We start from the raw sequence: 27,418 nt of genomic DNA, 5'->3' as shown, positions 1-27,418 counted from the left end.
CAGTCCTTCTTCTGTTCTTGTTATTAGTTCCCACGTTCTGGCCATATCATTTTCTTACCTCTACGAAGAAGGCAATGGTTGTTGGCTTGAGCTTCTCACTCCCTTTGGTGAGGACAGTGAACAGCAAGTCCAGGATCCTCATGGTCTCAGGGCACGCAAAGTGCAGCATGGCTCTGGAAGTCAAAGAAGGCAGCCGCCTTGTTAGGAAGGAGTGCAAGAAGGCCGCAAGTTTTGCAACTTTTAGGGGGAAAGCAGCAACCCTAGACTGTAATCTCCTTTTTAGTTTTCTCCCTCTCATTTTTTGGAATGGCTTTAACTCATCTAGATTCGTTCCTGCAATAAAGGGATGGGCACACCCTGAGGTCTGGAAGACCACTTCTGACCAAACCACTGCCATTTTCCCAGAATAGGAGGCAATTTTCCAGGAAAAGGAAGTAGGGACATCACTAAAGGGGTGCAGGGAGTGTGGACCGCAATGGGTGACACCTCAGAGAGGGGTGAATAACTAAAATGCTTGGAGCTAACTTTAAAAAGAGACCCCAAACTCTACCTCCTGGGTATAACAGATGAAAAAGGGGGGGGGGGGGGGGAGAATACAGTAAAATATTTTTATATGGTAATCGCAGCCCTCAAAGACATGGATGTGCCAACACATCTGATAGTCCTGATGAGAAATCTGTATTTAGGACAAGAAGAGAGTAAGGGGAAGCAGAATGGTTCCCATAGTTTCTTGTGGGTTTGTCAGGCTATGGTTCCCAATTGGCAAAGGGGTCAGGCAAGGCTGACCCCTTCACCCTCTCTGTTCAACTTGTATGCAGAAAATATTCTAAGAATATCAGGTTTAGATTCAAAAGAAGGCTGAGTGAAGATAGGAGGAAGGAATATCAACAATCTAAGATACCGAGACAGCACCCTATTTTTAGCAGAAAGCATCACAGACTTTGAACAACTACTGAGAAAGATCAAGGAAGAAAGTGCAAAGGCAGGTCTATTGTTGAACAGAAAGAAAACAAAAATAATGACCACGGAGAACCTACACAAATTCAAACTAGACAATAAGGAAACAGAAACTGTAAAAGAGTTCCTGTACCTAGGATCAAACATTGATCAGAATGAGGACTGCAGTCAAGAATCATAGAATCAGAGTTGGAAGAGACCACAAACGCCATCCAGTCCAACCCCATTCTGCCACGCAGGAACTCTCAATCAAAACACCCACCGACACATGGCCATCCAGGCTCTGTTTGAAGACCTCAAAGGAGGGAGACTCCATCATCCTCCAAGGGACTGTGTTCCACTATCAAACAGCCCTTACTATCAGGACACTCCTCCTAATATGGAGCTGGAATCTCTTTTTCTGTAGTTTGCATCCATTGCTTTGGGTCCTAGTCTCTGGAGCAGCAAAAAACAAGTTTGCTCCCTCCTCAATATGACATCAATTCAAGTATTTAAACAGGGCTATCATATCACCTCTTAACCTTCTCTTCTCCGGGCTAAACATAGGGCATGATTTACAGACTCTTTGCCATTTTAGTCACCCTCCTTTGGACACGCTCCAGTTTCTCAATGTCCTCTTTGAATTGTGGGGCCCAGAACTGGACACAGTATTCCAGGTGGGGCCTGACCAAAGCAGAATAGAGTGGCACTATGATGTCCCTTGATCTAGACACTATTCTTCTATTGATGCAACCTAGAATCGTATTGGCGTTTTTAGCTGCAGCATTGCACTGTTGACTCATGTTCAACTTGTGGTCTACTAGGACCCCTAGATCCCTTTCACATGTACTGAGATCAGAAGAAGGCTTAGGCTAGAGGGCGGCTATTCTTCCCAGGGTCCTGCTGTTCTGGGAGGGAAGCCTGCCTGAAGAGTGGTGTTCTTCACCTGGCCAGTAGAGTGGCGCCCTGGAGTACCTCCTTGGTGCTCTGGAGCATTGCCCAGCCTCGCATCCTCTCCATGAAGGTGACTTCGTAGCGGCAGCCGATGCGGATCAGGAGCAGCTTAATAGCATCCACTGCAAAGCTGAATGATTTAAAATAGCCTGGTTAATTTCCCTAATTTGCTAATCGCTCTGTGTGGTTTAAGGATGGTGTCTGTTGCAGCATAAAAAGTGTAGCAGGAACCTAGCAAACACCTGTCCAGCTTGCAAAGCTTGGAGAGGTTGTTTGGGGATACTGAGAGTTGCAGTCCAAACAACCCACAAAACTAGGCTGGCCGTATTTCCCTGAGACAAAAACAGGATGGCATTGAGATGGCAAAAACAAGGTTATATATAATATTCCCTATTCATGAAAAACTAAGACAATAACAGAGTTTTTACTACATGAACCTATTGAGTTGACAATTATTCTTCAATGACAGAACTTATACCAAAATTTAAAGAGACGTAGAGCGGAGACTGGATTTCATTACCATCGCGCCATGAATATTTCTCCAAGGAAGTAACTTTATGAAGCAATTTTCAGTCTTTCAACACCTTACCATCAAATTTCTGACAATTCATGACACAATTTTGTTTCTGTAGTGACAAACACTTCACTTTTACTAGACTCTACATTGTGTACATGGTTTTCAAATGTGGATGGCTCCTTCAGTAGCTGAAATCTTATCTTTTTCAATGAAACTAATGTACAGTTTTTTGTGGGTTTTTCAGGCTCTGTGGCCATGTTCTAGAAGAGGTTATTCCTGACGTTTCGCCAGAATCTGTGGCTGGCATCTTCAGAGAATGCTTGCCTGGAAAGGAGTTGGTATAGACACACACACACACACACACACACAACTCCTTTCCAGGCAAGCATTCTCTGAAGATGCCCATAGCCACAGATGCTGGCGAAATGTCAGGAATAACCTCTTCTAGAATATGGCCACAGAACCCGAAAAACCCACAAAAAACTATGGATGCCGGCCATGAAAGCCTTTGACTTCACAAACTAATGTATGTTTGCAATGTAGACACTTGATCTCTTGCATGTGACCACCACAATTTAAAACAGGGATCTTCAAACCATTTTTTTTTCAACATAACAGGCATTTCCCCTTGAAAATGGGATAAAATGGACATTTATATTAAAACAACGAGATGGTCTGGAAATATGAAAAAAAAATGGCACTGTCCCTTTTAAAGCGGTAGGCATGGTCAGCCAACACAAAACCCTTTCCCATGTTTTGATAGTGAATGAGGCCATGGGTCCATTACAGACTGGTAATTTGTCATTAATGCATTTTCTAGATCTCAAGAGTTGGTCCCTCTTTTCTCGTCCTCCACACAAAAGGAAGAAATCTCAGCAGGGTGCATATATAGTCTCTTCATTTGTTAGACTTGGTGTTTTTAATCTGAATGGCATACACAACAGAACTGTGACCAGTTCTTCCTATATTCCACTTAATGACATTAACAAAGACTGCCCCTTGTAACACAAGTTTGTAACATCACTAGGACCCTTTCCTTGTGATATCACAAGGGATTGCTTCTTGAGTTTTAGATTTTGGTCAGAAATATAAGCACCTGGGATTATAGAGTAATACTATCACTTATCATTATATTGCACTTCTCTTGATGCAGCCATAATTGCATTGGGGATTTTGGCTGCTGCATTACGCTGGTGACTCTAACTGCAGAAATACACAGATCTTGCAGCACTTTTTGAGACTAACTGAAAGAAAGAAATTGGCAGCATGAGCTTTCATAGACTTGTCTACTTCCTGAGATGCATTTGGTGGAGTATATGTTTGTACCTGGCTTCCAGTCCACCAAATGCATTTGAGGAAGTAGACTGAAGGCCCTCTTCAGACCAGTCATTAAGGCTGGTCTGGGAGTGGAGTTGTCGCATCCAGATGACACACACCCCAACTCTGTCCCCAGGGCGCCAAGATGCCACGTGCCACTCCACATGGCGCACAGCATCATGGCACTCCTTTGATGCTGCATCCATATGATGCAGCACCAAAGGAGTGCTGCCAAGCTGTGGCAATGCAGAACCAAACTCCAGCGAATACCAAGTGCCTATGATTGCAGTAGTAATAGTAATAGTAGTAATAATAATAATAATAATAATAATAATAATAATAATAATAATAATAAATTGTATGTAATGGGACATGAGCTTCAATGGATTTTGGTATTCACCAGGGTCCTGAACCAAACCCCAGTGTATACCAAGCAATTATGACAGTAGTAGTAGTAGTAATAATAATAACAACAATCCCCCATTGTATATAATGGGACATGAGCTTCCATGGATTTTTGAATCCACAGTGGTCCTGGAACCAAACCCCAGCAGATACCAAGGGCCCACTTTAGCTGTGAATTAACCCAATGAAATGAATGTATATTTCTATGAGTGTTTGTAGCTTTCATTTGGGAATATCCCACATTTTCCTTGGGTGCCCTGAACTTTGCGGTGCCTTGACCTCCTTTGAGATGAATGCATCTGGCCGCCCTGGGCATAGTTTACCTTGCCAAGCCTTCCTCCCGTCCACTTTGCCTCCGGAGGGTGTTCAAGTCCGGCAAAACCTGGGCTTGGTTGCTGAAATAGAGTTCAGTGAGGAAAGCGGCCAGCAGCTCCGGGAAGAGCCTCTGGATGACCTCTAGGGACTCTGGGACGGAGATGACCTCGGAGAGCGCCTGCGTGATCTGGGAGGAGAAGCAGAGGAGGAAGCTGGATCTTATTTGCTATCATGGACCTGGTTGCTTTTTCAGTGGGATCTTATGGATTCCAACCCAATTCTCCTTGCCTACCTAAAGATGGGAGAGAGTCAGCATGGCATAGTGGTTTGAGCATTGGACAACAAATCTAGAGACCAGGGTTTGCTTCCCTGCATGAGCATAGAAACCCACTGGGTGACCTTAGGCAAGTCACACTCTCTCAGCCTCAGGGGAAGGCAATGGCATGCTACTGTGACCATGTATCATATTAGTTTCCAATATTTATTTGCATCTGTCTTCTGTAATACTGATGTCATGTTCAGCAGAAAGAGCTCTGGTCTCATAGGAATACATTTCCCTATCCTTTGAGACATTGCTGAATGTATTCCTTTCCAGTGTTTCTTTATTATGGGGCAAGTCCACCATAAATGGAAAAAAGCCCCTTGCGTCTTGTTGCATTTCCAACATCTGGCATCAACAGTCTCATACATTTAGTTTAATTTTACTGGTGCAAGATACCATTTATGAAACAATTTTAGATAATTTCCTTTCACATCTTGTGATTTTGTAAAATGCTGTGTCTTGTTCCATGCGTTCTCCCATTGGTCTAATGTTAATGTGCTCCTGATGTTTTGAGCCCATTTAACCATATTGTCAGTCACTGGTTCTTTTTCTAGCTGCAATCTTAATATTATGACATAAATTTTAGCAGTTAATTTTTTGTTATGTGACATTAGTATTTCATTATCTGATATTTTATATCATTATATGATATAGTATATCATATTATTAGTATATTAGTATATCTCCCAAATTGTGCTCATCAAAATCAAAATCTGCTAACTTACGATCCATCAAAAATCTCTCTTGTAGCTTTTTATTTCCATTGCCACAATTATTGCTGAATTGTCCGTCGTGTGAAAGCCTCTTATGGAGAATATCTTCTCTCAGATCTAAAGTTGCTATCGATTGGCGTAGTTAAATATTTGGTTATTAGACCTCCCATGACCTCCTTTTTCATGACGGCTGAAAGGATTTTAAAATCATGCCCAACTGATCGTCCTGTAATATTTTTATCCTATATATAATTGCACTGGCTATGGGCCGTAATAAATGAATTGATTGATTGAAATGATAGATGTCAAACATTCACATCCTTTTGCAAATACCTCACTCCAAAACATGGATATTTTTCATTGCTTTGTTTTAAAAAAGAATTATTGTAAACTTTTTCTTAATTTACTCTTTTTGGAAGCTGCCTTGGGTTCCATCTTGGGAGGAAAGCGGCATATAAATGAAGCAAGTTAGTAAATAATCAAATCAAGATTAACAACGACAGTTCAGGGGTTTGCTTGGTCCTTCCAAAGGCAGGACCTGACTCACAGCAATAGACATGGATGAAGTTTGGGGCTCAGTTTCGTGGTGGTTTTTCAGCCTTCCCAGCAAGTTCTCCATCAGTTGTTCTTCAACAACTTCCTCTGTAGAAAGAGACTTCCACAATTCAGATGAATGGCTATAAAAAGAAGAAAAGAGAAACAAACATTAAATGGGAAACCAGCAGAAAAAGCAGAGAAGGAATGGGAACCTTTGTTTACTTCCAATCTAAGAAAGTAAAGGGAAACCCTTATTAGTTTATCATACTGGGGCTAATTTCAGCATTAAAGAAAGATTAAAGTGCATTTAAAGCATCCTGCAAATAAAGCGAAAATGCTGAGTATATTGCGCAACTAATTATCACAAGCAATTGCACAAATAAAGTGATATTGGAAGTGCATTGCTGCTGAAATCCCAAAAGTAAAAAAGGTTTGTGTTAATGGTTCCTTGTGACCAAGGAAGTTCATGCTGGGTTTTATGTGACATTGTGTGAAATCGTTTCGCATAATTATGCGATTTTTCAGGGATATTAATGGGATAAACTGATCTCCTTCGTGTGATAAACTACATCGTTTACAATTTTTGCATTATTGGAAACAGAATGTAATCATGAAATAAGATAAAGGAGAAAAAATGAAGGTTAACATTTTAATTTTCTCTAGGAATCTCTAGGTCCTCCAGGGCAACTCTCTGGTCAACATCTGCCAGACATTGACCATAGAATTGCGCTGGAGGAGCTACAAAGGCTTAGTGGAGTCTTTTCTCTAGGAATCCCTATGTCTTTCAATGCGACTTATGGAGTTGCACCAGAGGACCTAGAGATTCCTAGAGAGAACTTATTAATAACATCCATGAATAATCAAAATTGCAAAAGTCAAAGCCGCAAATATATAAAGAGTTCCCGCATCAACCCAGCTTTGTTGGATAGGTCCCCTTTTAGGGTAGGAAGAGCCTGGCACCTGTCTGCTGGGAAGGAGTGCTGCAAGAGGCTGGAGATGACAGTGTCCAGGTGTCCGCTTCTGCCGGCCAGCAAGCCCACCAGCTTTATCACCAGCCTCCTGGCGCTGGGCCGACGGATCAGGTCCAGGCGGCTGCAGATCCCATCCACAATGTCAGACACCTGCAAAGAGGAGAAGGAAAGAACCACAGAATCATATTATATCTATATTATAATTATTAGGGAGCCAGAGTGGTATAGTGATTTGAATATTGGACTATATTTCTGGTTTAAGCGTAGGACTATGACTCTGGAGATCATGGTTCGATTCCCGACTCAGCTATGGAAACCCACTGGGTGACCTTGGGCAAGTTACATTCGCTCAGCCCCATAAGTCAGAAAAATGACTTGAAGACACACAACAACAACAATTTAATACTGTACAGCGGGCCCTTCCCTTACACGGGGGATCCGTTCTAGATGCCCCTGTGTAAAGGGAAACCTGTGTATGGTCGCACCCCATTGAAAGCAGGGGAGCGTACATGCCAGGGGCATGTGCACCATTTTTAAAATTGTTGCACGGCTTCAGTGTACGCTCAAAGCGGTACATACGTGGGCATACTGTATATACTTATCTATAAGTCTAAAAATTTATACCTAAAATTGACCCCAAAATCCCAGGTCGACTTATTTACGGGTCACTATGGAGATGTGATACATGGCTCTTTCGTATTTCTCCATGCAGTTTCTTTCTCTTTTGAACTAAGCAGAAAAAGCCCAGGGTGATTGATTGATATTGTTGATTGTTTAAGAATCCCTCTTGCGCCTGCGCACTTCACTGCCTGGCGCTCTGAAGGCTGAAACGATGAAGCAAAAAAGCTTCAGTGAGACTTTCTTTTGCTGCACGCAGACATACACACACTGAAGGAGCCTCCAAGTTTTACCCTCGACTTATCCATGGGTCATGGCAAAATCCATAATTTTGGGCCCAAAACCTGCCCTCGACTTATACATGAGGTCAACCTATAATTGAATATATACCGTATTATAAAAACCGTTTTATTATAATAAAGCATTATTATTGTTGTTGTTGTTGTTGTTATTACTGCAATAATTAAAACTATTTTATTAAAATAAAAAAGTGTTCTGCACACAGTGCACTGTTTTCTGCAACAACAACAACAACAACATCATCAACAACAAAAACTCCACAAAATTGTGAGCAATTTTTTCGGGGCAAAACAAGTCCCCCAAATGTAAGAAATCAGTGGAAAAATAGGGGGAGAGCAGAATTATAATGTCACAGATTATAATTACAAGAGGGATTGTTATATTAATTATTATAAGTGGAGATGCATGCTCCCAGTCCTCCTCGCTCAAAGGCCAAGTGCCTCAGAAGAATCCTGCACCCTTCAGACCCCAGAGTTCCCACTTGCTCTCAGGGCATCCCCACCTTCTCCACTTCGGCCCCACAGTTCCTGGCTATGCTGGCGAGGAGTCCTTCCGTGGTTGTGCAGCAGGAATGGCTGCAGTGCTCCGTCAGGCCATCCAGGGCTGTCAGAATGAAATCCGTCTTCTCTCTTGAGTTGAAGTAGACACCAAAAACCTGGAGCAAAACAAAGGGAAAGTGGGAAAGAGGAGAGGGAGGAAGGACAGGTTGCTTATCTGTAGCTTTGAGGCTAACTGTAATGGGAAGATGTATAAAATGAGAAGCCTTAAGTCCCTCTGTGTGTGTGTGTTTGTGTGTGTATAAATACCGTATAAACTCAACTATAAGTCGACCTCATGTGTAAGTCGAGGGCAGGTTTTGGGACCAAAATTATGGATTTTGTTATGACCCGTGGATAAGTCGAGGGTAAAACTTAGGGCCATGTAACAAAGGATGTAAAAGATGAAGCAAAGGAAAATGATGCCAAAGAACTTGCAAAATTCTGGCAGGCATAACTGCTGAGATAGTGGCCCCTTTGCTTTCTGATGGTTCAGTGGGTCAATTTTTTGACTTATACATAAGTATATACAGTGTGTGTGTGTATAATTTGCAACTATTCTTTCTATCCCAATTACCTCTGCAACTCTGGAAGGGTTTTTGAGAAACACCAGCGGATTCCAAGACTCCAGGAACTCTTTGTGCTTCCGCTTGATGGTTTCCGTGTGGACATGCTTTTCATCCAACCTTGCAACTAAAACATGTCAGAATTTCACACAACACACACCATCAGTTTCAGTGCCTTTTCAGCCCATAACAATCTACCTCTATGCAAAATATAAAAACAGCTAAGGATGGGAAACAATTTTGTTCGCCGGGGGAGCGGTGGGGATACTTGATAGAAGCACACGTTTTGCAACTTCTCCGCTTTTTCGTGAGTGAAAGCGCACCTTGTTGGTTCAGAAATCTGTACGTTTGACAATGCTTCTACTGCTTTTTCCATTTCTCACATTATCCTCAGTCTGAAAATTTCTCTCATTCATAGCTAGGACTTTGTTGTTTACTGTCTTTGCCTTCTCCGTTGCTTTGGGTGTTTAAACTTTACTTCTAATATCACAACTTCATTTTTTTACATGATAGCAATGCTAGAAATTTGGGGGAAAATTTTATTGGGTTGCAGAATCCTTATTGGTAAGCCACTGTTGTCATTTTGCCTCCATCTGTAGCTATGTCCCTGGCTGGAGTTCAGAAACACATTACAAAATCAGAGTTTCATATCCTTATATAGGGATAGTGAACTCAACAAAATGTAGTTCCCTAATATCTGAGAGTTCAAGTGTGTGTGTGTCACCAATAGCTAAAAATAGCTTCCCGCATTCCCGAAATAATCCTTTTTTTGCAATGAAAACTGGTCCTCACCCAAATCTGGCCTGTTCCTGATCATTCCTCTCCTCAGTTTAACTCAGGAGAGAAGAAGGACGGGAGAGAAGAGCCAACTGTGATTTTAAAAGGTATTAATAACTGTGTAAGATTGTAATGTGATGGCTGTAACCTGTATATGGTTGTAATGAATAAATAGATAGGATATGATATGTGAATTTGGTTTGCAGCAAGCTAAGCACGCTGAGGATGGAGTCGGAAAGCGGGAGGAGGAGAGAGAAACCAGGACATTTCAAAAGCAGCTGGAAAAGTGGCATGATGGCAGAAGATCAACTGGGATTGTTCCTGCTAAATTGGGAAAGTCGGAGGATCTCTTACTCTTTTGTCCCAATACAACGGCGAGGAGGAGATGGACGCTCTTGGCAGCCTTGGAGCTGATGGACTTGACAGGATCCCCACAGCAGATCCCCAGCACTGCTACCAGATGGCCAAGCCGGGAAAATTTCAGCATTGTCTGATGGGACCAAAAAGAGGTCTGAGAGTTAGCAACAAGCCCCAAGAAAGGAGGAGGACATTCTGTTTTCGCAAAGTGCCAGCGAGCATCAGCAAACTGGTTTGAGTGCTGGACTAGGAGTGTAGCCACACTGCAGAATTAAAGCAGCTTGATACCACTTTAACTGTCCTGGCTCCATCCTGGGGAAGGCTGACATTTGTAGTTTGTTGAGGTATTCAGCCCTGGTGTTTTACCAAACCGCAACGTATTATTACTGTTATTATCATTTATTTATACAATGCCATCCATGTAACCTAGGTCTAAAACACACTGCGGATTCTCTTCTTAGCTGCTTTAGTCACTGTCCAGCTTTCACAATCATTCAGAGAAATCCACAATATTAATGCATGGATAATTCTGACTTTAATGCTATGTCTTTACACTTGAGGAGCTTATGTAGTTCCTTCACTTTGGTCCAGAACACACTGCAGAAACAATCCAGTTTGAGACCACTTTAACTGCCCTGGCTGAATGCTTGGGAATTCTGGAAACTATAGTTTTGTGAGACATTTATCTTTCCAGCTCTGGTGCCACAATAAACTACAATAAACTACACTTCCCATGATCCTCTAGCACTGAGCCAAGACAGTTAAAGTGGTCTCAAACTGGTTTATTTCTGCAGTGTGCTTTGGACCTTAGTCAAGGGTGACTTCGGACAAGTCACATTTTCTCAGCCTCAGAGAAAGGCAATGGCAAAACTCCTCTGAAGAAACCTGGCAAAGAAAACCCCACAAGAATTTCATCTCTGTTGTTGTGTGCCTTGTTTCCGACTTGTGGCACTTTACAAACAATTGCAAAATATTTACATTCTATTCAATAAAATAAAATACTAAAATATAATATTAAAATACAATGAAACAAACAAACAAACAAACAAACACAGAGACATAATGCAAAATAAAACAAAATGGGCAATACAGGTGCCATACAGATACAACTCCCACTATTCTAAAAGATAGAGTCCAGGCAATTAAAGTGGTGTCAAACTGCTTTACTTATGTAGTCTGGCTACATCCTAGGGCTCCAGGAGACTAAGGGTCAAAACCCTGCTCAGCAATAGAAACCCACTGGGTGCCCTTGGGCAAGTCACACTCTCTCAGCCTCAGAGGAAGCGAATGGTAGCAAACCTCCTCTGAACAAATCTGTCAAAGTAAATCCCAAAAGAGAGTCACCAGCAGTGCTGACTTGAAGGCACTAGGGGGCAGTGTGGTACAGTGGTTTGAGTGTTGCACTCGACCAGAGTTCGAATCCTTGCATAGCTATGGAAAACTCTGGCCAAGGTAACCAGACATCCTCCTTTTCCCTTCAATTTGGGGAATTTCCCATGTTTTCCAGGACAAATGGCAAACCTGTCCCTGGACCAGTGGTGGTCTCTGAGACACTGGCCATTAGCCCATGGAGAGTTTCCAGGATGTCAAGGTAGTCAAGGGGCTCAAACCCTCAAACCGCTGTCTCACAACATCTTCTACACAATTGGATGGAGATCTCGCAGCACCTTTGAGACTGACTTGAAAGAAAGAAATTGGCAGCATGAGTTTTCATAGGTCCTGTACAGATGGGCACTTTGAGCCGACCTGGGCCCAAACTAGGGGTGCACAGGAGCTGAGCATTTACAAACTCAGCAACCCTACTGTGCACCCTGGCGGCCATCATGGTGCACACTCGTCCATATGGGGGGGGGTGCCATGATGACATCCGTGTGGCACAGTGTCCAAACAACACCAACAGCAAGCTTGCCAATGGCATCTGCACGCAGTCTAAAAAGAACCCATCAGGGAGTAGGTTCTTTTTAGGTCTCCCAGAGGCCGCAGCATTTGGTTGCCACAGTCTCTGTCCAGGGCAGAAAGGGGCAGCATCTCGCCGCCCCTTTCTCCCAATCTGTCTAGCCCCATAACCTTAAGTCTACTTCCTCAAATGTATTTGCATTTCCTGAGATGCATTTTCCAAGAGTTGGAAGAGACCACAAGAACCATCCAATCCAACCCCATTCTGCCATGCAGGAACTCTTAATCAAAGCACTCCCTATGATTGATGGCCATCCAGCCTCTGTTTAAAGACCTCCAAAGAAGAAGACTCCACTACACTCCGAGAAATTGTGTTCCACTGTTGAACAGCTCTTATTGTCAGGAAGATCCTCCTAATGTTGACCTGGAATCTCTTTTCCTGTAGCTTGCATCCATTGTTAGAGGTCTTGTTCTCTGGAGCAGCAGAAAACAAGCCTGCTCCATCCTCAGTATGACATCCCTTCAAATACTTAAACAGGGCTCCATATAACTTCAAAGAGACCCTCTCACAGCCATAGGAGTTGACCGCATACTATGCAGCTATGGACAAGTCTGCATAGGGACCACCAAATGCAGCGTGCAAACACGAATCAAGGAACACGAGAGACACTGCAGACTGGGTCAGCCAGAAAAACCAGCAGTAGCAAAACATGCCACAAACCATCCTGGGCATAAAATACTGTTTGAAAACACTGAAATTCTGGACCATGCCAACAACTATCAGGTCAGAATGCACAGGGAAGCCATTGGAACCCACAAACATTTGGACAACTTCAACAGGAAAGAAGAAGCCCTCAAAGTAAATTATGGAGCCTTACAGACGGGCCTAAGCAGCGCCGTCGTTGTGCCAGGAATACGCGCGAGGGGCGGCGCTTCCGGACGCTCCTTGCCCCTCACGCGTATTCCGTACGGCAAGATGGCGGCGCCCTATACAGACGGGTGTGGCCATTTTGACGTAACAGACGCGCAGCGTCCGGACGTCTAAACCCGGAAGAGACGTTGCGAGTGCGCGTTTTGGCACTTACGACGTCTCTTCCGGGTTGCCGGAAGGAGCGCAATTTTTGCGCTCCTTTTTTACAGCGCGAGGGAGTCGCGCGGTTTGGCTGCAGCGGCTTCCCCGCACTGCAACCAGCAGCGGCCCAAGACCGCCCCTTTTGGGCTGTCTGTAACAGGCCAAAGTTTGGCTACCAGTCCTGAAGGACACCAAAACCAGGACTCAGCAAATGCAAATGAGAAACCACCCAGGGTCAGGGGCTTTCCCAGCAAACAATGATCACCATTTAGCAGAGACTAATCCTCTTTTGCATATCCTCCTCCCCTGAGGAGGCCATCAACAACACAACAATACACAGATTAACATGGGAATCACTCCTCCTTACCCAGGGTCACACAGTATGTGTGTGTGTGTGTGTGTGTGTGTGTGTGTGTGTGTGTGTGTGTGTATGTATGTATACACACACACACACACACACACACACACACACACACACACACACACACTTTCTTCTAGGTTAGCATTCTCTGAAGATGCCAACTACAGATGCTGGTGAAACGTCAGGAATAAACTCTTATAGAACATGGCCACATAGCCCGAAAAACCCACAAAAAACTATGGATGCCGGCCATGAAAGCCATCGACTTCACATCTCTACATACTGATTCCACAGACTAACATGGCTATATCTTTGAATTCCACAACTGCAAAGGTGCAGCAGTTCTCTGCAGTTTTCATTCCAGAAATGCAATGTGAGCAATGGCCTTTCTTTCTATCACCTGGAAATGCAATGGTTTATACCTGGGATGTGAAGAAGGTTTAAAGGCTACTCACATCCAGCTGCAACTTGCTGGCCACAAAGTTGAGCAACGAAGCACTGCTCCAAATGGCCCTTTCCCGAAGGTCCACCTCGGGGGACTGCAGCCAAGGCGTCATGAGCTACCAGGGAAGAAAGACACCCAAGAAAAGGATCAAGGTGGTGGTCACATTTGTTGTTATCTGCCCTTGAATTGTTCCTGACTTATGGGGATCCTGTGGATGAGACATCATCTCCAAGCCCCCCATCCTCCACTGCTTTGCTCAGGTCCTGCAAATTCAGACCCATGACCTCCTTAATAAGAGTCCATTCATGTGGCATGCAGTCTTCCTCTCTTTCTACTTTCCTCCACCTTTCATCATTGCCTTCTCTGATGCTAATCTAGCATCCCTGTCTTTTCTAGTGCATCTTTCCTTCTCATGATGTGTCCAAAGTGCAACAGCCTCAGTTTAGTCATCTTGGCTTCCAGGGAGATTTCAGCCTTGCCAGTCCTAGGGACAAGATTTCTAGCCTTCAAATAAAGGACATCTGCCAGCTCTATAAAGGGCAAGCTTTGTGGTCCTCAAAAAAGGCACGTCCTTTAGAATAAGGGACACTTGTCAGTCCTCTAAGGGACAGGCTTTCTGGGTTTCAAATAAGGAACATCCCTAATAGTAAAGGACACTTGCCAGTCCTGTAAGGGACAACCTTTCTGGTCCTCAAATAATGGACATTCCTTATATAAGGGACACCTGCCAGTCTTATAAGGGGCAGGTTTCCTGGCCTTCAAACGAAGGAGATACAAAATTTAAAAACAAATAATAAACATTTTAATGCAAAATGTAAGAATTCTGGTTCCCATCACCTGCATCCTCCCCTGGCATCCTTTGACCGGCTTACCTGCAAGATCCTCTCCAGCTCCGAAGGCACTGGGTTTTCCACCATCAGCTGCTGGAGCATCTCGCTGAACGTCTGGTAGGTTCCAATAAAGAGGCTCTGAAGGGGGGAAATGGCAGGTGAGGTCCGCTCTGGGTTCTAGTCTGAACTTGAAAGGAGCTCAACCTTATCCACTAAAGAGGGCCTGCACCTTATTCTCCTTTAAACTCTGAACTAAACGAGGAATCTGTTTTAATATTATAAAAAAATAATTCTATTTGAATGTATCACTTCTGCATGTTTTTAATTGTACTTTTGAATTGTAAGCCACTCTGAGTCCCAGTTTTAGGAAACAGGTAGGATACAACTCATCATCATCATCATCATCATCATCATCATCATCATCATCATCCCTGGAGTGGACTCACTCTCCTGAAGACACTGGGATACCACTGAAGTTTGAAAAATTACTTTTCAAAAGCAATTTATTCTTCTTTCCCATTACATTAATTACTCAAACATTGTTTTAAAAGACGCTTGCTGCATTACTCTCTGTGTTTTACTTTCATTGCTTTTTTTAAACTTACATCGCTATGTACTGTTTTTAAAGTGTATGTTTTTAAGTGCTTTTATCTTTTTTAATTGTATCCTTATTTTTTAACAAGCGATCAGTTTTAATATTGTAATACTGTAGTTCAGTTCTGTTTTAATGGTCACATAATTATATGCTTTTAATGGTACTGTACTTTTAAATTGAGAGCCATTTTGAGTCCCAATTTTGGGGGGAAAGTGGGATATAAATAAATACACTACTACTACTACTAATATTTTTTTAAAGCTCAGAGTTACTAAGACAGTACTATGAAACATGAAAAAACACCACGCCACGCTGTCTTGAAAAACACCTTTATAAGATAGAATCACAGATGAAAGTAATTTCATTCCTAATTATCACATTTCTTGTTTCCAATAGTATCCAAAAAAGAGTAATTTGTTACAGGTAAATGAGGAACAACTAATTTCCTCAGTTCCATTCTAGGCACACTAAGGTCTCGTTCCCATTACGTTTAAACTGGTTCACATATCGGTTTCAAGCGGTTTAAATGACCCTGGTTCACACTTGAACAGAATCGCTGAAGCAATTCGGAGGGGGGGCATGCGCTAGACCCATTTAACCCGCGTCATTTGATGCTGATTTTTGGATAAATCGATTCTACACAAGTGCAAACCAGATGTGGATCGGAATTGATTCAAATTTGCCCTTTGGCCAGCTGGAGCGGGTCCATTTTGAATCGATTCATCCCTCAATGCAAACCACTAGTGGGTTATTTGATTTGATTTTGCAGCAAGAAAATGCGATTGGGGCAAATGTAGTGTGAACAACAATCCGCTGCTGAGCCGATGCATCGATTCGGATTGCAAAGCAATTTATTGTAAGAGGGAATGCGGCCCAAGTAATGACTAGGAGGCTCCTCCACACTGCAGAAATAAAGCAGTTCAACACCACTGTCACTGTCATGGCTCCATCCTGCAGAAGCCTGGGATCTGTAGTTTGGTGTGGTCATTAAGAGCTTCATCACACTAGGCGAGATCCCGCAGGAAAACGGGAGTTAAATACTATTTAAAGTACATTCGAATTTAAACCAAACTTGCAAATTCAGTTAGTTTATCACACTAGGGACTGCCCAAGTGAAATAAGGGAAAGTTAATCCAAACACATAGCAGAGAAAAACAGAAGTGTTTTTACTTTCAGATTGTTCTGAAAGTAAAAAGGTGACAGTTTTCTCTGCTTTGCGTTTGGATTAACTTTGCGTTGTTTCACATTAACTGTGACATCATGTGATAAACTTTGGGCATTTCCAGGTTTTCTTTGCTTTAAATCTCATTTAACTCCCCATTTTTCCACATAATCTCACTAGTGTGATAAACTCCTAAGACTCGCTGGCTCTGAATGCTAAATAATTCTTTCTCTAAACTGCAGTTCCCAGGGTTGCATGGGATGTTGCGGTGCCAGCTAAAGTGTGATTGTGAATCAAACGGTCAAGAGGGATGAGATGGGCAACACACTCTGCAACCACAATGCCGTCAGAAAGTGGAAAAGACTTGACCTGGTTGGTCAAAGGGATGACCCAAAGGGTTTGTTGGGGACATTTTGGTATCCAAAGCGAAGGAACAAAATGGCACCTTTGAACCCATGCACAGAATCTGGCGCATCAATGTTGGCATCCCTTCCAAGAGAGTCCGCATTAATTCTCTGTCTTCCCATTTCCCCACCTGCTTTTAAAATGTCCAGGTTTCCTACTTAACGACTACGGCTAGAACAGTCTTCGCAAGAAAATGGGAGGTTTATGATATACTTAACATACAGGATAATTAAACTACAGTGGTGCCTCGGGTTACGAAATTAATTCGTAACGCGGCCGCTTTCGTAACCCGAAAAGCCTTCGTAAGCCGAATTGCCATAGGCGCTAATGGGGAAAAGCCGCGATTCCGTGCGAAAAAGCCGAAAAAAGCACCAAAAGTTTTTTCGTAACCCGAAAAAACATTCGTAACCCGGAACAATGATTCCCTATGGGATTTTTTCGTATCCCGAAAATTTCGTAACCTGGGTATTTCGTATCCCGAGGTACCACTGTATATGAGTTTATGGAAGCAGACAAACTGACCTGTTTATACTGAGAGATGAAACAGTGAACCAATTTGCAAAGGATTGGTCCCCACTGTATGAATATGTTAAGCAAGATCAAGGGCAAATGGTGGCAATGGGTTTAAGAGAATAAAAACAAAATAAGTACAATTATATTCTGGGAATTAAGACCGTATTTGATATTGGACGAAGGTAAATTTGAAATAGGAGAGGTTTTAACCTGAGAAAGACGATACTAAAAGAGGGAAATTTTATATAACAAAGAGAAATTAACCAGATTAGCAAGATTAATAAGAATAACGATCTATAGCTTTCAAAGTAAAGTCTATTTGATATGCAATGAAATTATACAATGGTAATATTATTTAGCATTATTCTTACTTGTAGTTTGCTAAAATAGTGAAAATAAGAAAGTCAAAATTAATGTAAATACACAAAGGGTGAGGGACAGGAAGTCATTTTATTACGAACGAACAAGTGACTGGGATGTATTGTATGTATGTCATAATTAAGGATTGTAAGGGATTCTATGTCGGAGATGTTTGTCTCTTGGTCTATTTTTGTAGGTCTTTCTTAGCTTTAATAAATATGTAAAATGTCCCGGTTTCTCTCTCTTCCCATCCAACATGGATGGCACATAACATCAACAGCAATGTCCAACCTGAGATGGACACTGGGATACCTTTGCGTACTGAAGATTGGAGGCGTCCGCTCCGTCCTCTTGTCCGGCTTTGATGGGAGACAAGGAAAAGACGCTCTTGAAGAAAGTCCGGAGTAAGATCCCCTTCTTGTAGGAGCCCATGGCTTTCGTTATGTGCTTCTTGCTGGAGAAAAACAAAAACACACGCTGGGGTTTGCTTTATATCATTTTTATACTGTATCTTTTGATATGGGATGCCTTTATTGATGCAGTAACAAAATGCAACACATTATTATTATGATTTGATTACTGTTGTTATTATTATTATTATTAACTATGGCTTACCCTCTAAAACACACATTTTAAAATTAAAAACGTTCAAAAGTGACCATTATAAAAGTATTAAACTATTACAATGTTGAAAACAGGTCAATTGTTTAAAAACAGAATACAAGTTAAAAAGATAAAAGCATTTAAAAAAAACATACATATTAACTACAAACATATATAATAAACTATACATAATAAACATATTTTAAAAACCATGCATAATAAATTATGGATCTGTCCTGCAGAAATAATAGTTATTGATCCTGCATTAAAAATCCATATTAACTATAAACATGGATAACAAACTATACATGATAAACATATTTTTAAAATGGTATACAGTATAATAAATTATGGCTGCATCTGCACTGCAGAAATAATCCAGTTTGACACCACTTTAAATGCCATGTCTCCATGCTTTGGAATCCTGGGATTTTTAGTTTGTTGTGGCACCAGAACTCTCTGACAGAGAAGTCTCCATGTCTCCCAAAACTACAGTTCCCAGAATTCCATAGCATGGAACGTTGGCAATTAAAGTGGTGTCAAACTGGATTATTTGTGCAGTGCAGGTTCTTTAGCCTTCTCTGCCAGTGTTTGCTGCTACGTCACCAAGCTACAAATCCCATGGTTTGGTAGGATGGAAGCATGTCAGTTAAAGCAGCATCAAACTGCATTATTTCTACAGTGCAGATGCACCCATAGAAGATAGGAAAGACCCTTGAACTTTAAAAATCCCAGGACTCTGTAGGATGGAGCCATTTCAGTTAAAGCGGCATCAAACTGCATTATTTCTACCCATTCCATGAAGAACCATCACGGCCAAACTGAAATGAAGTGACATTTTGGAAGAATTAACAAACATCTTTTTAGATCTCTCTGACAGATAAAATGCGTATGTTCTCTGAGCCTGGATTGAAATAGAAACAGAGAGTGCCTACGTCTAGAACACAAAGAACAGACGAACATCATTAAACAGCTAATTATACCTTTGTTTTCCGGATTTTAATTGCACACGCCGTTCGGAAAAAAACGGCTCACAGATCTGCCAAAGAGTGACTCAAAAGGCAGCCTTGTTCCAGTGCAAAACTGTATTGCTTTTAAAGTGTTTTAAACATTTTTATCTTTTCAACTGTATTTTCTTCTTTTAACACGTAATTTGTTTTAATACTGTAATATTGTAATTTGTTTTAATATTGTAATATTGTGATAATTTGTTTTAATATCGTAATTTAATAGTTTTATTTAATTATGTTTTAATGTACCATGTTTTTGTATGCTTTCAATTGTCCTGCTTTTTAATATTGTAAGCTGCCTTGAGTCCCAGTTTTGGGGGAAAGGTGGAATATAAATAAAGATAATAATAATAATAATAGTAATACTAGAGATGCAATTTCCTTCTACATGCCAATGGCCCATGACTGTCAAAAATAATAACCAAATGCTAATTGTTAAGCCAGCCAGTAATTACAAAGACTTAGAGCTCATTTCTTTCCATTTGCAGAACAATATTTTAAAAATATAATAATAGTAATAATTTTTTTTTATACCGCTATTCCAAAGATCATAGCGGTGAACAGCAAGTAAGCTAATTAGCAAGTAAGCTAATTAGCCCCCAACAATCTGGGTACAGTACTCATTTTAGTGACTTTGGAAGGATGCAAGCCTGAGTCAAGCTTGGGCCCTTTTGCTGGTCTTGAACTCGCAACCTTGTGGTCTTGAGTGAATGGCTGCAGTACAGGCATTTAACCATTGCGCCACCATATATAAATCCCCCCAACAAACCTTGATATTGCCCCTTTATATAAGGGGCATCCTTTCACTGCGCCACTGTATTTCACGGGATTTGAGCATCCATGGGTTTTGGTATTCACAGGGGTCCTGGAGCCAAACCCCAGAGGATACCAAGGGCTCTCTGGAAGCAAAACCCCATTGTCCAGAGACATTTTCACCGATTGCCTTGGTCATGTACAATTTCCCTTCTCATTCTTCTCTCCTGGAAACTTTATTTCAGTCCCACATTCTGCCCTGGGATAGGTTTTGCCCTATGAATATGCCTGCAAAGGCACCCCGAATTTGGTCTTGCTTGAGATTCTGACAGACCATCTGAGGCTTATCACTTGGCTACTAAAACCGGCTTACCTCTGTCTGGTTTAAAGCTTAATTTGGGCAGCATCTTGATCTTATCAGGAGGTTTTCGGCGTCAAATTTGCTGCCCAAATACAACCTGGATGCACCTGGCTTCCAGGAGCGCTCTGCGTGGCTCTTTTCAGGAGTTTTCTGACTTAAGAAAATGGTCAGCAGAGAGCTCCTGGAAGAAGGGATGGACCAGGATGTATTTGGGTGACAAATTTGGCAGCAAAAACCTTCTGGTAAGATACAGGGAGTTTATCAGACAAGAGAAATTGGAAGTCTATCCAATGGCAATCCGAACACAATCATGGGGTTTAACGTTATTGCGTGATAGACTACCACACACAATTTTGGGCAATGGGATGCTATTTTCGGGCAATGAGAAGTCAGTTCAAACGCAATCTGAATTCATGTAAATTCACTGAACTAGCGACTTTACGTGAATGCGTTCTGGCCCCCCTTTCTTTTCATTCGAAATTAAGTGAAATTCCTCCCATGTGATTAAACTCCAGGGAGACTCAACTTGTATTCCATGATCAAAAGCAATCCAAAATCCAAAGCCCTTCTGATCCCAAACATTTTGGATAAGGGAGATTCAACTTGGTGTGACTATTTGGACCGACCACTTCTTTTGGAAAACCCTAAGATTAAACCAGTGTTGGCATATCCAAGGACATGCAACCTGTCCATGCTTTCCCCAGTTTCATTTGCATTGGTTCCAGTCCTTTGTCCCTCGTGTGAATAGGATCACTTTTCCACCAACAGTCATGAAAATCAAAGGTTCTTGTGGACCAGGGTTTAGACCCTAGCCATTAGAGGTGAGATAGGAGTTCAGCTCACCCCATAAATATGATGGAAACATACCTCAAGTCAATGATGGTGCTCATGGCCTGGAGACAGACAATGTTGGGCTCTGGAAGCTCTTTCTTGACCATCTCCTGTAGAAGAAGAAGGAAAAACCCAAGGAAAAATAGTGAGCCAAAAAATTCAATTATATTTCTGTGACGTGGAATGTAGCTGAGGATGAATGGTGCTGGATCCTGTGTGCTATTACAGTTGCAAGGAATACTTCCAATCCTAGAAAACCATGAAAACCATTTCAAAATGCCACAGTGATGATACTTGGCATATTCCCCAACAGCTGCAAGCTACCTCCTTTTGCCAAATGGTAGGACCGGCTGTTGAAAACAGGGAGAAAGGAAAGAAGGGAAGAAACAAAAGAGGGGAAAAAGAAAGAAAGATGCTCACCGTTATGGCTCCTACAACGTCTGAGGTAAAGTTGTCCATGAAGAATTCGGTCATGTTACTCCAGTTGATCGTCTTGCTGAGTATAGACAAGAACCTCAGAAAGCTTTTCTTCATCACAACATCCTAAATGGAAGAAAAGTAGTGAGAGGAGAAGGAACAAAGAGAGAAAGGAAAAGAGGGAACTGTGCCAGTTAAAAGTGAAGTTGACCCACTCTATTCACAGGTTCAACCATCCATGGCTCAGAAATATTCACACACACAAAAATTCCAAAAAGGAAACCTTGCTTTTGCCATTTTATAGAAGGGATACCATTTTACCATGCCTTTGTATTTAATGGGACCTGAGCATCTATGGGTTTTGGTACCCACGGAGAGGCCTGGAACCAAACCCCACCAGATACCATCCATTGTGAAGATGATGATGATGATGATGATGATGATGATGATGATGATGATGATGATGTTGATGATACTCCCTTGTATTTAATGGAACTTGAACATCCATAGATTTTTGTATCCACAGGTGGTCCTGGAAGCAAACCCAGGCAGATACAAAGGGTCCATTGTAACAATATCAACAAAAACAACAACACCCCCTTATATAAAATGGGACTTGAGCATTCATGGATTTTGTTATCCACAGGAGGTCCTGGAACCAAACCCCTGCAAATAACAAGGGCCAACTGTTGTAATAGCAGCAGCAGCAGTATGAGTAGTAGTAATACTACTACTAATAATAATCCATTGTACAGTGGACCCTTGTTATACGCTGGGGTTTGGTTCCAAGATCCCCCGTGTATAACAAAATTCGTGTATGCTCAAGTCCCATTAAATGTAATGACGTAGCAAAATGGTGTCCCTTATGAAAAAAGGAAAATCAAGGTAACTTTATACTTTTTTGGAACATTTTCAAACCGTGTATGCTTGAATCCGTGTATAAGAAGGGCCGACTGTATAGCAATGCCAAAGACAGGGTGACCAGATATCCTAGCCATAAAGAAGGACAAGTCACCGCAAAAAGTAAGACATCCAAGATAAATGTAGGATATGACCAACTAAAAGCTAAAAACATGAATATAAATATCTGTTCATGTCCCTTAGGCATGCTCAAAATGGAGGACATTTTGGAATTGCTCCTGTACAGAAGGTTGAAATGTAGGCATGTCCAGGAAAAGAAGGACACTTGGTCTCCCTGGCCAAACAGTGCTGGTGCCTCACAAAATGACAAATGCCAGGATTCTGTAGAATGGAGACAGGGTCATTCAAGTGGGCTCAAACTGCATTATTTCTACAGTGTAGATGCCCAAGTGAAGCAGTTTTCAGTTCCCTGGGAGGTCTGGAAAAAGCCAAGGAAGGGGAGGAAAGATTTTGCTGAGTGGAGACTTTCCATACCTCTTTTTTGCTGCTGAAATAATCCATGGTGCTTCTCCAGGATGCCAGCAAGAGCTCAGGTTCCTGAGCAGAGCCAGGATGCTCATTTTCCTCCCAGATGGTTGCCATCGCAGAGAGATCAGGGACTATGAACCAGAAGAGAAGAGAAAGGGATTAATTTCCCATCCAAGGCTGCATCTGCACTGGAGAAACAATCCAGTTTGACACCACTTTAACTGCCATGGCTCAATGCTATGGACTTTTGGGAAGGGTTGTTTGTTGTGGCACCAGAACTCTTCAGGAGCACGTTCCCACTATGATTTAAAGCGAATTGCTGATCGGGTTATATGACTGTTGTTCCCATTTGAAACTGGTTCCGATCCTACTTTGATCAATTTCTGTTGTGATAAAGCGAGGCAAATGCAAAAAAAACAGTTTTCCCAGACATTAGTTTCCTAGTGGTTCTTTTGAAAAGAATAGATTCTGGAGCATGTTCAACATGTGGGAACGACAGGTCTGAATCACATTGTTCTGGAGGGGAGGGACTAAAGGCAGAGGGGTGTTTACCATCCCTCCTCAGTTTTTGGGAGGTCCACCATCCACCCCGCCCCCCAGTGCTGCCTTTGCGCTTGTCGTGTGACCGGTGGGCGCATGATTTTTTTTAAAAAAACATAAAAATGGTAGAAGATTTGATTCATTGATTTTGCAACTACTTGCAGTCAGTGAGGCAAGTAGTTGCAAAACCAATTATTCAAATCTTCTATCAAATTTATATATGTATTCCCCAACTATGCGCTTACGTCACTGATGACACACAGATGATTGAAATGCATTTTGAAGTGGTGTAAACTAGTGGGGACGACAATTGTGCCAAAAAAAGAAGCAATTACAAGGGGATAATGAAAATATCCGCTTTCATCATTGGAACGACAGAGGTTTTGGAATCAATTTACCAACACAGAGCAAAGTTGAATCTCAAACCGGTTTAAATGTTAGTGGGAATGAGCTCAGGCTGTTCCTGTGGGGACCTTGAAAACATGCAAACTCCACTTGTGAGTTCTGTGATGGAGAGCAAGATTAGTGCAAGAGATGGGATTCCAACATGAGAGTTCATATGTAATAACATGCTATGTGCCTTCCTGTCAATTCTGACATATAGAAAACCCTTTCCTAGGGTTTTCTTGGTAGGATTTATTCACAGATCAGTCACTCCCTAGGTGGCTGAGAGAGTGTGACTCGCTTAAGGTCACCCAGTAGGCTCCCAGGGCTGAGCAAGGACTGGAACCCTGGTCTCTCAGGGCTGAATCTGCACTGTAAATATAATGCAGTTAGAGACGTCTTTAGCTGCCCTGACTAAACTGAAATCTTAGGAGCTGGGATGATGGAAGCCCAGCAAACCTACATATATTGTGGGACATGATAGGTCTAGGATTGCCAGATTTAAAACTGTAGAGGACACCTCTACTTTTAATGTTTGTGTATAAGGAGGAATGTCATGCAAACAGGTAACAGGTAATCCCTGCTGAAATTCCTGCATCTACACAACCATTAATGGCACGGGAGCAGTCTCCAGTCTTCAGCCTGGCAACGCAAGGGATGCAGACGCACTGCAGAAATAATGCAGTTTGACACCTCTTTAACTGCCATGGCTCCATCCTATGGAATACTGGGATGTGTAGTTTCTTGTGGCACTGGAGCTCTCTGACAGAGAGGGTGAAATATTTTGTTCTTGTTCTTATTGTGTGCCTTCAAGTCATTTCTGACTTATGGCGATGCTAAGGCAAACCTATCATGTGATTTTCTTGGCAGTTTTCTTCAGAGGGGGCTTGCTATTGCCATCCTGAGGCTGAGAGAGTGTGACTTGCCCAAGGACACCAGAGGGTTTATGTGGCCAAGCTGGGATTCGAACCCTGGTCTCCAGAGTCATAGCCCAACTTCCAAACCACCACACCAAGCTATAGAGTTATGGGACTTGTAGTTCTGTGAGTTATTTAGACTTCTCTGTGAAAGAGCCCTGGTACTGCAACAAACTGCAAATCCCTGCACTCTATAACGTTGAGCCATGGCAGTTAAAGCGGTATCAAACTGCATTAATTCTGCAGTGTAGATGCAGCCTCAGCCTTAGGTATGAATGTTGAACTCCAGAGCTCTTAGCACTAGCAATAGCAAATACAGTTGCCCATCCATTACAGAGCCCCTTGCAAAAACAGAGTTTCGCTTATATTCAAGCCCCATTGGCTTGAATATGGGCATGGGTGCACAGGGGCACATAGGGCACACCACGGGCACACCCCCCATTCATTCCCCCTTCGTTTGTCCCTTGTGCATAAGAGAGGGACGCGAGCCTGATGACTGCGAGAATGGAGGGAGGACTGTACATATCATACCGCTTATCAGTGAACTAGCACTCTCTAAGTGGTTTACAATGTTTGTAAGCCAATTGCTCCCAACAAGCTGGGCACTCATTTTACAAACCTACGAAAGGATGGAAGGCTGAGTCAACCTTGGAGCCCTGCCTTGGATCAAACTCACAGCCTTGTGGCTGCAGCACTGGTGCCACCTCTTCTTATTTTTATTATTTTTTTAAAAATGGTTTCCAAGCTGCCATGTCTCTCTCCATTTCCGGTACCTGCAGTCATGGTTCTCCGGCGCCTCGTCCGTTCCTTCTTCACTTTCCGGTAGATTCTCTTGAGGCATCTCAGGAGAGGCCCGCTTTCATCAGCGAGGGAATCGGCTGACTCGTCTTGGAAGTCCCCTTGGCTCAGCTCCATGCCGCTTTGGCTACTGACCAAGACGTCGGAGTCTTCCCATCCGAGGGCAGGAGACCCTCGGAGGATGTCCTCATCCTCGCCTGGGTAGCTGCACAAATCCATTCTGCAACAAAGGCAAGAAACAAGCCATTGTTTTTCGTAACAGAACCTGCATGTCCCACGTTATTTGGAAGTCCAAATCTCCATATTTTTTCAGACTTTTCATATTCAGGGCCAGACACATTCCTAAGAGGTCATAATGACCTTTGCAGGACTAGATGAATTTTCCATGGAAAGTCAGAGAAGACCCAAAGGACCCTGGAAATCTAAATGGTTGTATGTTCTGGGCACCACAATTCAAAACAGATGTGGACAAGACAGAACTACGTTTAGATGGAGGAAAGTAATGGAGCCACTCTATTCTGCTTTAGTCAGGCCTCACCTGGAATAATACAGTGTGCAATTCTGGGCCCCACACTTCAAAAAGGATGTTAAGATGCTGGAGCATGTCCAGAGGAAGGGGACCAAAATGGTGATGGGTCTGGAAACCATGCCCTATAAAAATAGACTTAGGGAGCTGGTTATGTTTAGCCTGGAGAAGAGACGGTTAAGAGGTGATATGATAGCCCTCTTTAAGTATTTGAAGGGGTGTCACATTGAGCATTTCTGCTGCTCCAGAGAACAGGACCCAGAGCAATGGATGCAAGCTACAGGAAAAGAGGTTCCACCAAAACATTAGGAGGAGCTTCTTAACAGCAAGAGCTGTTCAGCAGTGGAAGATGCTCCCTTGGAGGGTGGTGGCGTCTCCTTCTTTGGAGGTCTTTAAACAGAGATTGGATGGCCATCTGTTGGGGATGCTTTCATTGTGAGTTTCTGCAAGGCAGAGGGTTGGAGTGGATGGCCTTTGGGGTCTCTTCCAATGATTCTATGATCCTACTAATTGTTCCTTCCTCCCCCCATGTCCTCTTCATTTAAAAACTTCTGGAGAAGGAGAGTCCACCACACTCTGAGATACCTTCCAGTGTCAAACAGCTCTTATTGTCAGCAGATTCTTCCTAAAGTTTAGGTGGAATCTCTTCCCTGTAGCTTGCACCTTCTTCCAGGTCCTATGCTCTGGAGCAGCAGAAAACAAGCTTGCTCGATCTTCAACATGATACCCCTTCAAATATTTAAACAGGGCAATCATATCACCTCTTAAATTTATATTCCCCAGGCTAAACATACCCATCTACTTTAGTCTCTCCTCATATGGCATCATTTTCAGACCTTTCACCATTTTGGTTGCCCTCCTCTGGACACGCTCCAGCTTGTTCACATCCTTTTTGAATTATGAACACAGTATCCCAGGCGAGATCTGACCAAAGCAGAATATAGGGCACTATTACTTCCCTTGATCTAGACACTATACTTCTATTGCTGCAGCCTAGAATTGCATTGGCTTTTTAGCTGCTGCATCACACTGTTGACTCATGTTCAGCTTGTGGTCGACTAGGACTCCTAGATCCCTTCGACGTGTAACTTTTCCTCTTACACCTTGAG

General features: G+C 42.5%; 1 protein-coding gene across 1 annotated transcript; it reads right to left on the bottom strand.

Annotated features, from left to right (window-relative positions):
• Window positions 1-46: 46 nt before the first annotated feature.
• On the bottom strand, window positions 47-26,002 carry LOC121925112 (protein MROH8-like). Its single transcript, XM_042456876.1, has 15 exons — window positions 25,759-26,002; window positions 23,151-23,275; window positions 21,759-21,881; window positions 21,375-21,448; window positions 18,093-18,234; window positions 14,788-14,883; window positions 13,926-14,030; window positions 10,139-10,274; window positions 9,019-9,134; window positions 8,408-8,560; window positions 6,977-7,137; window positions 6,027-6,156; window positions 4,453-4,631; window positions 1,883-2,020; window positions 47-173 (listed from the first exon to the last, which is right to left on the bottom strand). The coding sequence occupies exons 1-15, from the start codon at window positions 26,000-26,002 to the stop codon at window positions 47-49; spliced, it is 2,049 nt and encodes a 682-aa protein (XP_042312810.1).
• Window positions 26,003-27,418: the final 1,416 nt, after the last annotated feature.

Source organism: Sceloporus undulatus, chromosome 3 (assembly GCF_019175285.1).
Source record: "Sceloporus undulatus isolate JIND9_A2432 ecotype Alabama chromosome 3, SceUnd_v1.1, whole genome shotgun sequence".
In the NCBI taxonomy this organism is placed as follows: domain Eukaryota; kingdom Metazoa; phylum Chordata; class Lepidosauria; order Squamata; family Phrynosomatidae; genus Sceloporus; species Sceloporus undulatus.
The sequence above is the reverse complement of the archived record's forward strand: the minus strand, read 5'-3'. Positions and strand labels throughout refer to the sequence as shown.

What these genes read in the sequence shown, in the direction of transcription:
- LOC121925112 (XM_042456876.1), bottom strand. Translation starts at nt 26,002, where the DNA reads ATGGATTTGTGCAGCTACCCAGGCGAGGATGAGGACATCCTCCGAGGG. An exon ending in CCGGAGAACCATGACTGCAG is followed by an intron (nt 23,276 to 25,758) that starts GTACCGGAAATG and finishes TCTGGTTCATAG; the next exon opens with TCCCTGATCTCTCTGCGATG. An exon ending in GTGGGGCCGAAGTGGAGAAG is followed by an intron (nt 7,138 to 8,407) that starts GTGGGGATGCCC and finishes TCCTCTTTGCAG; the next exon opens with GTGTCTGACATTGTGGATGG.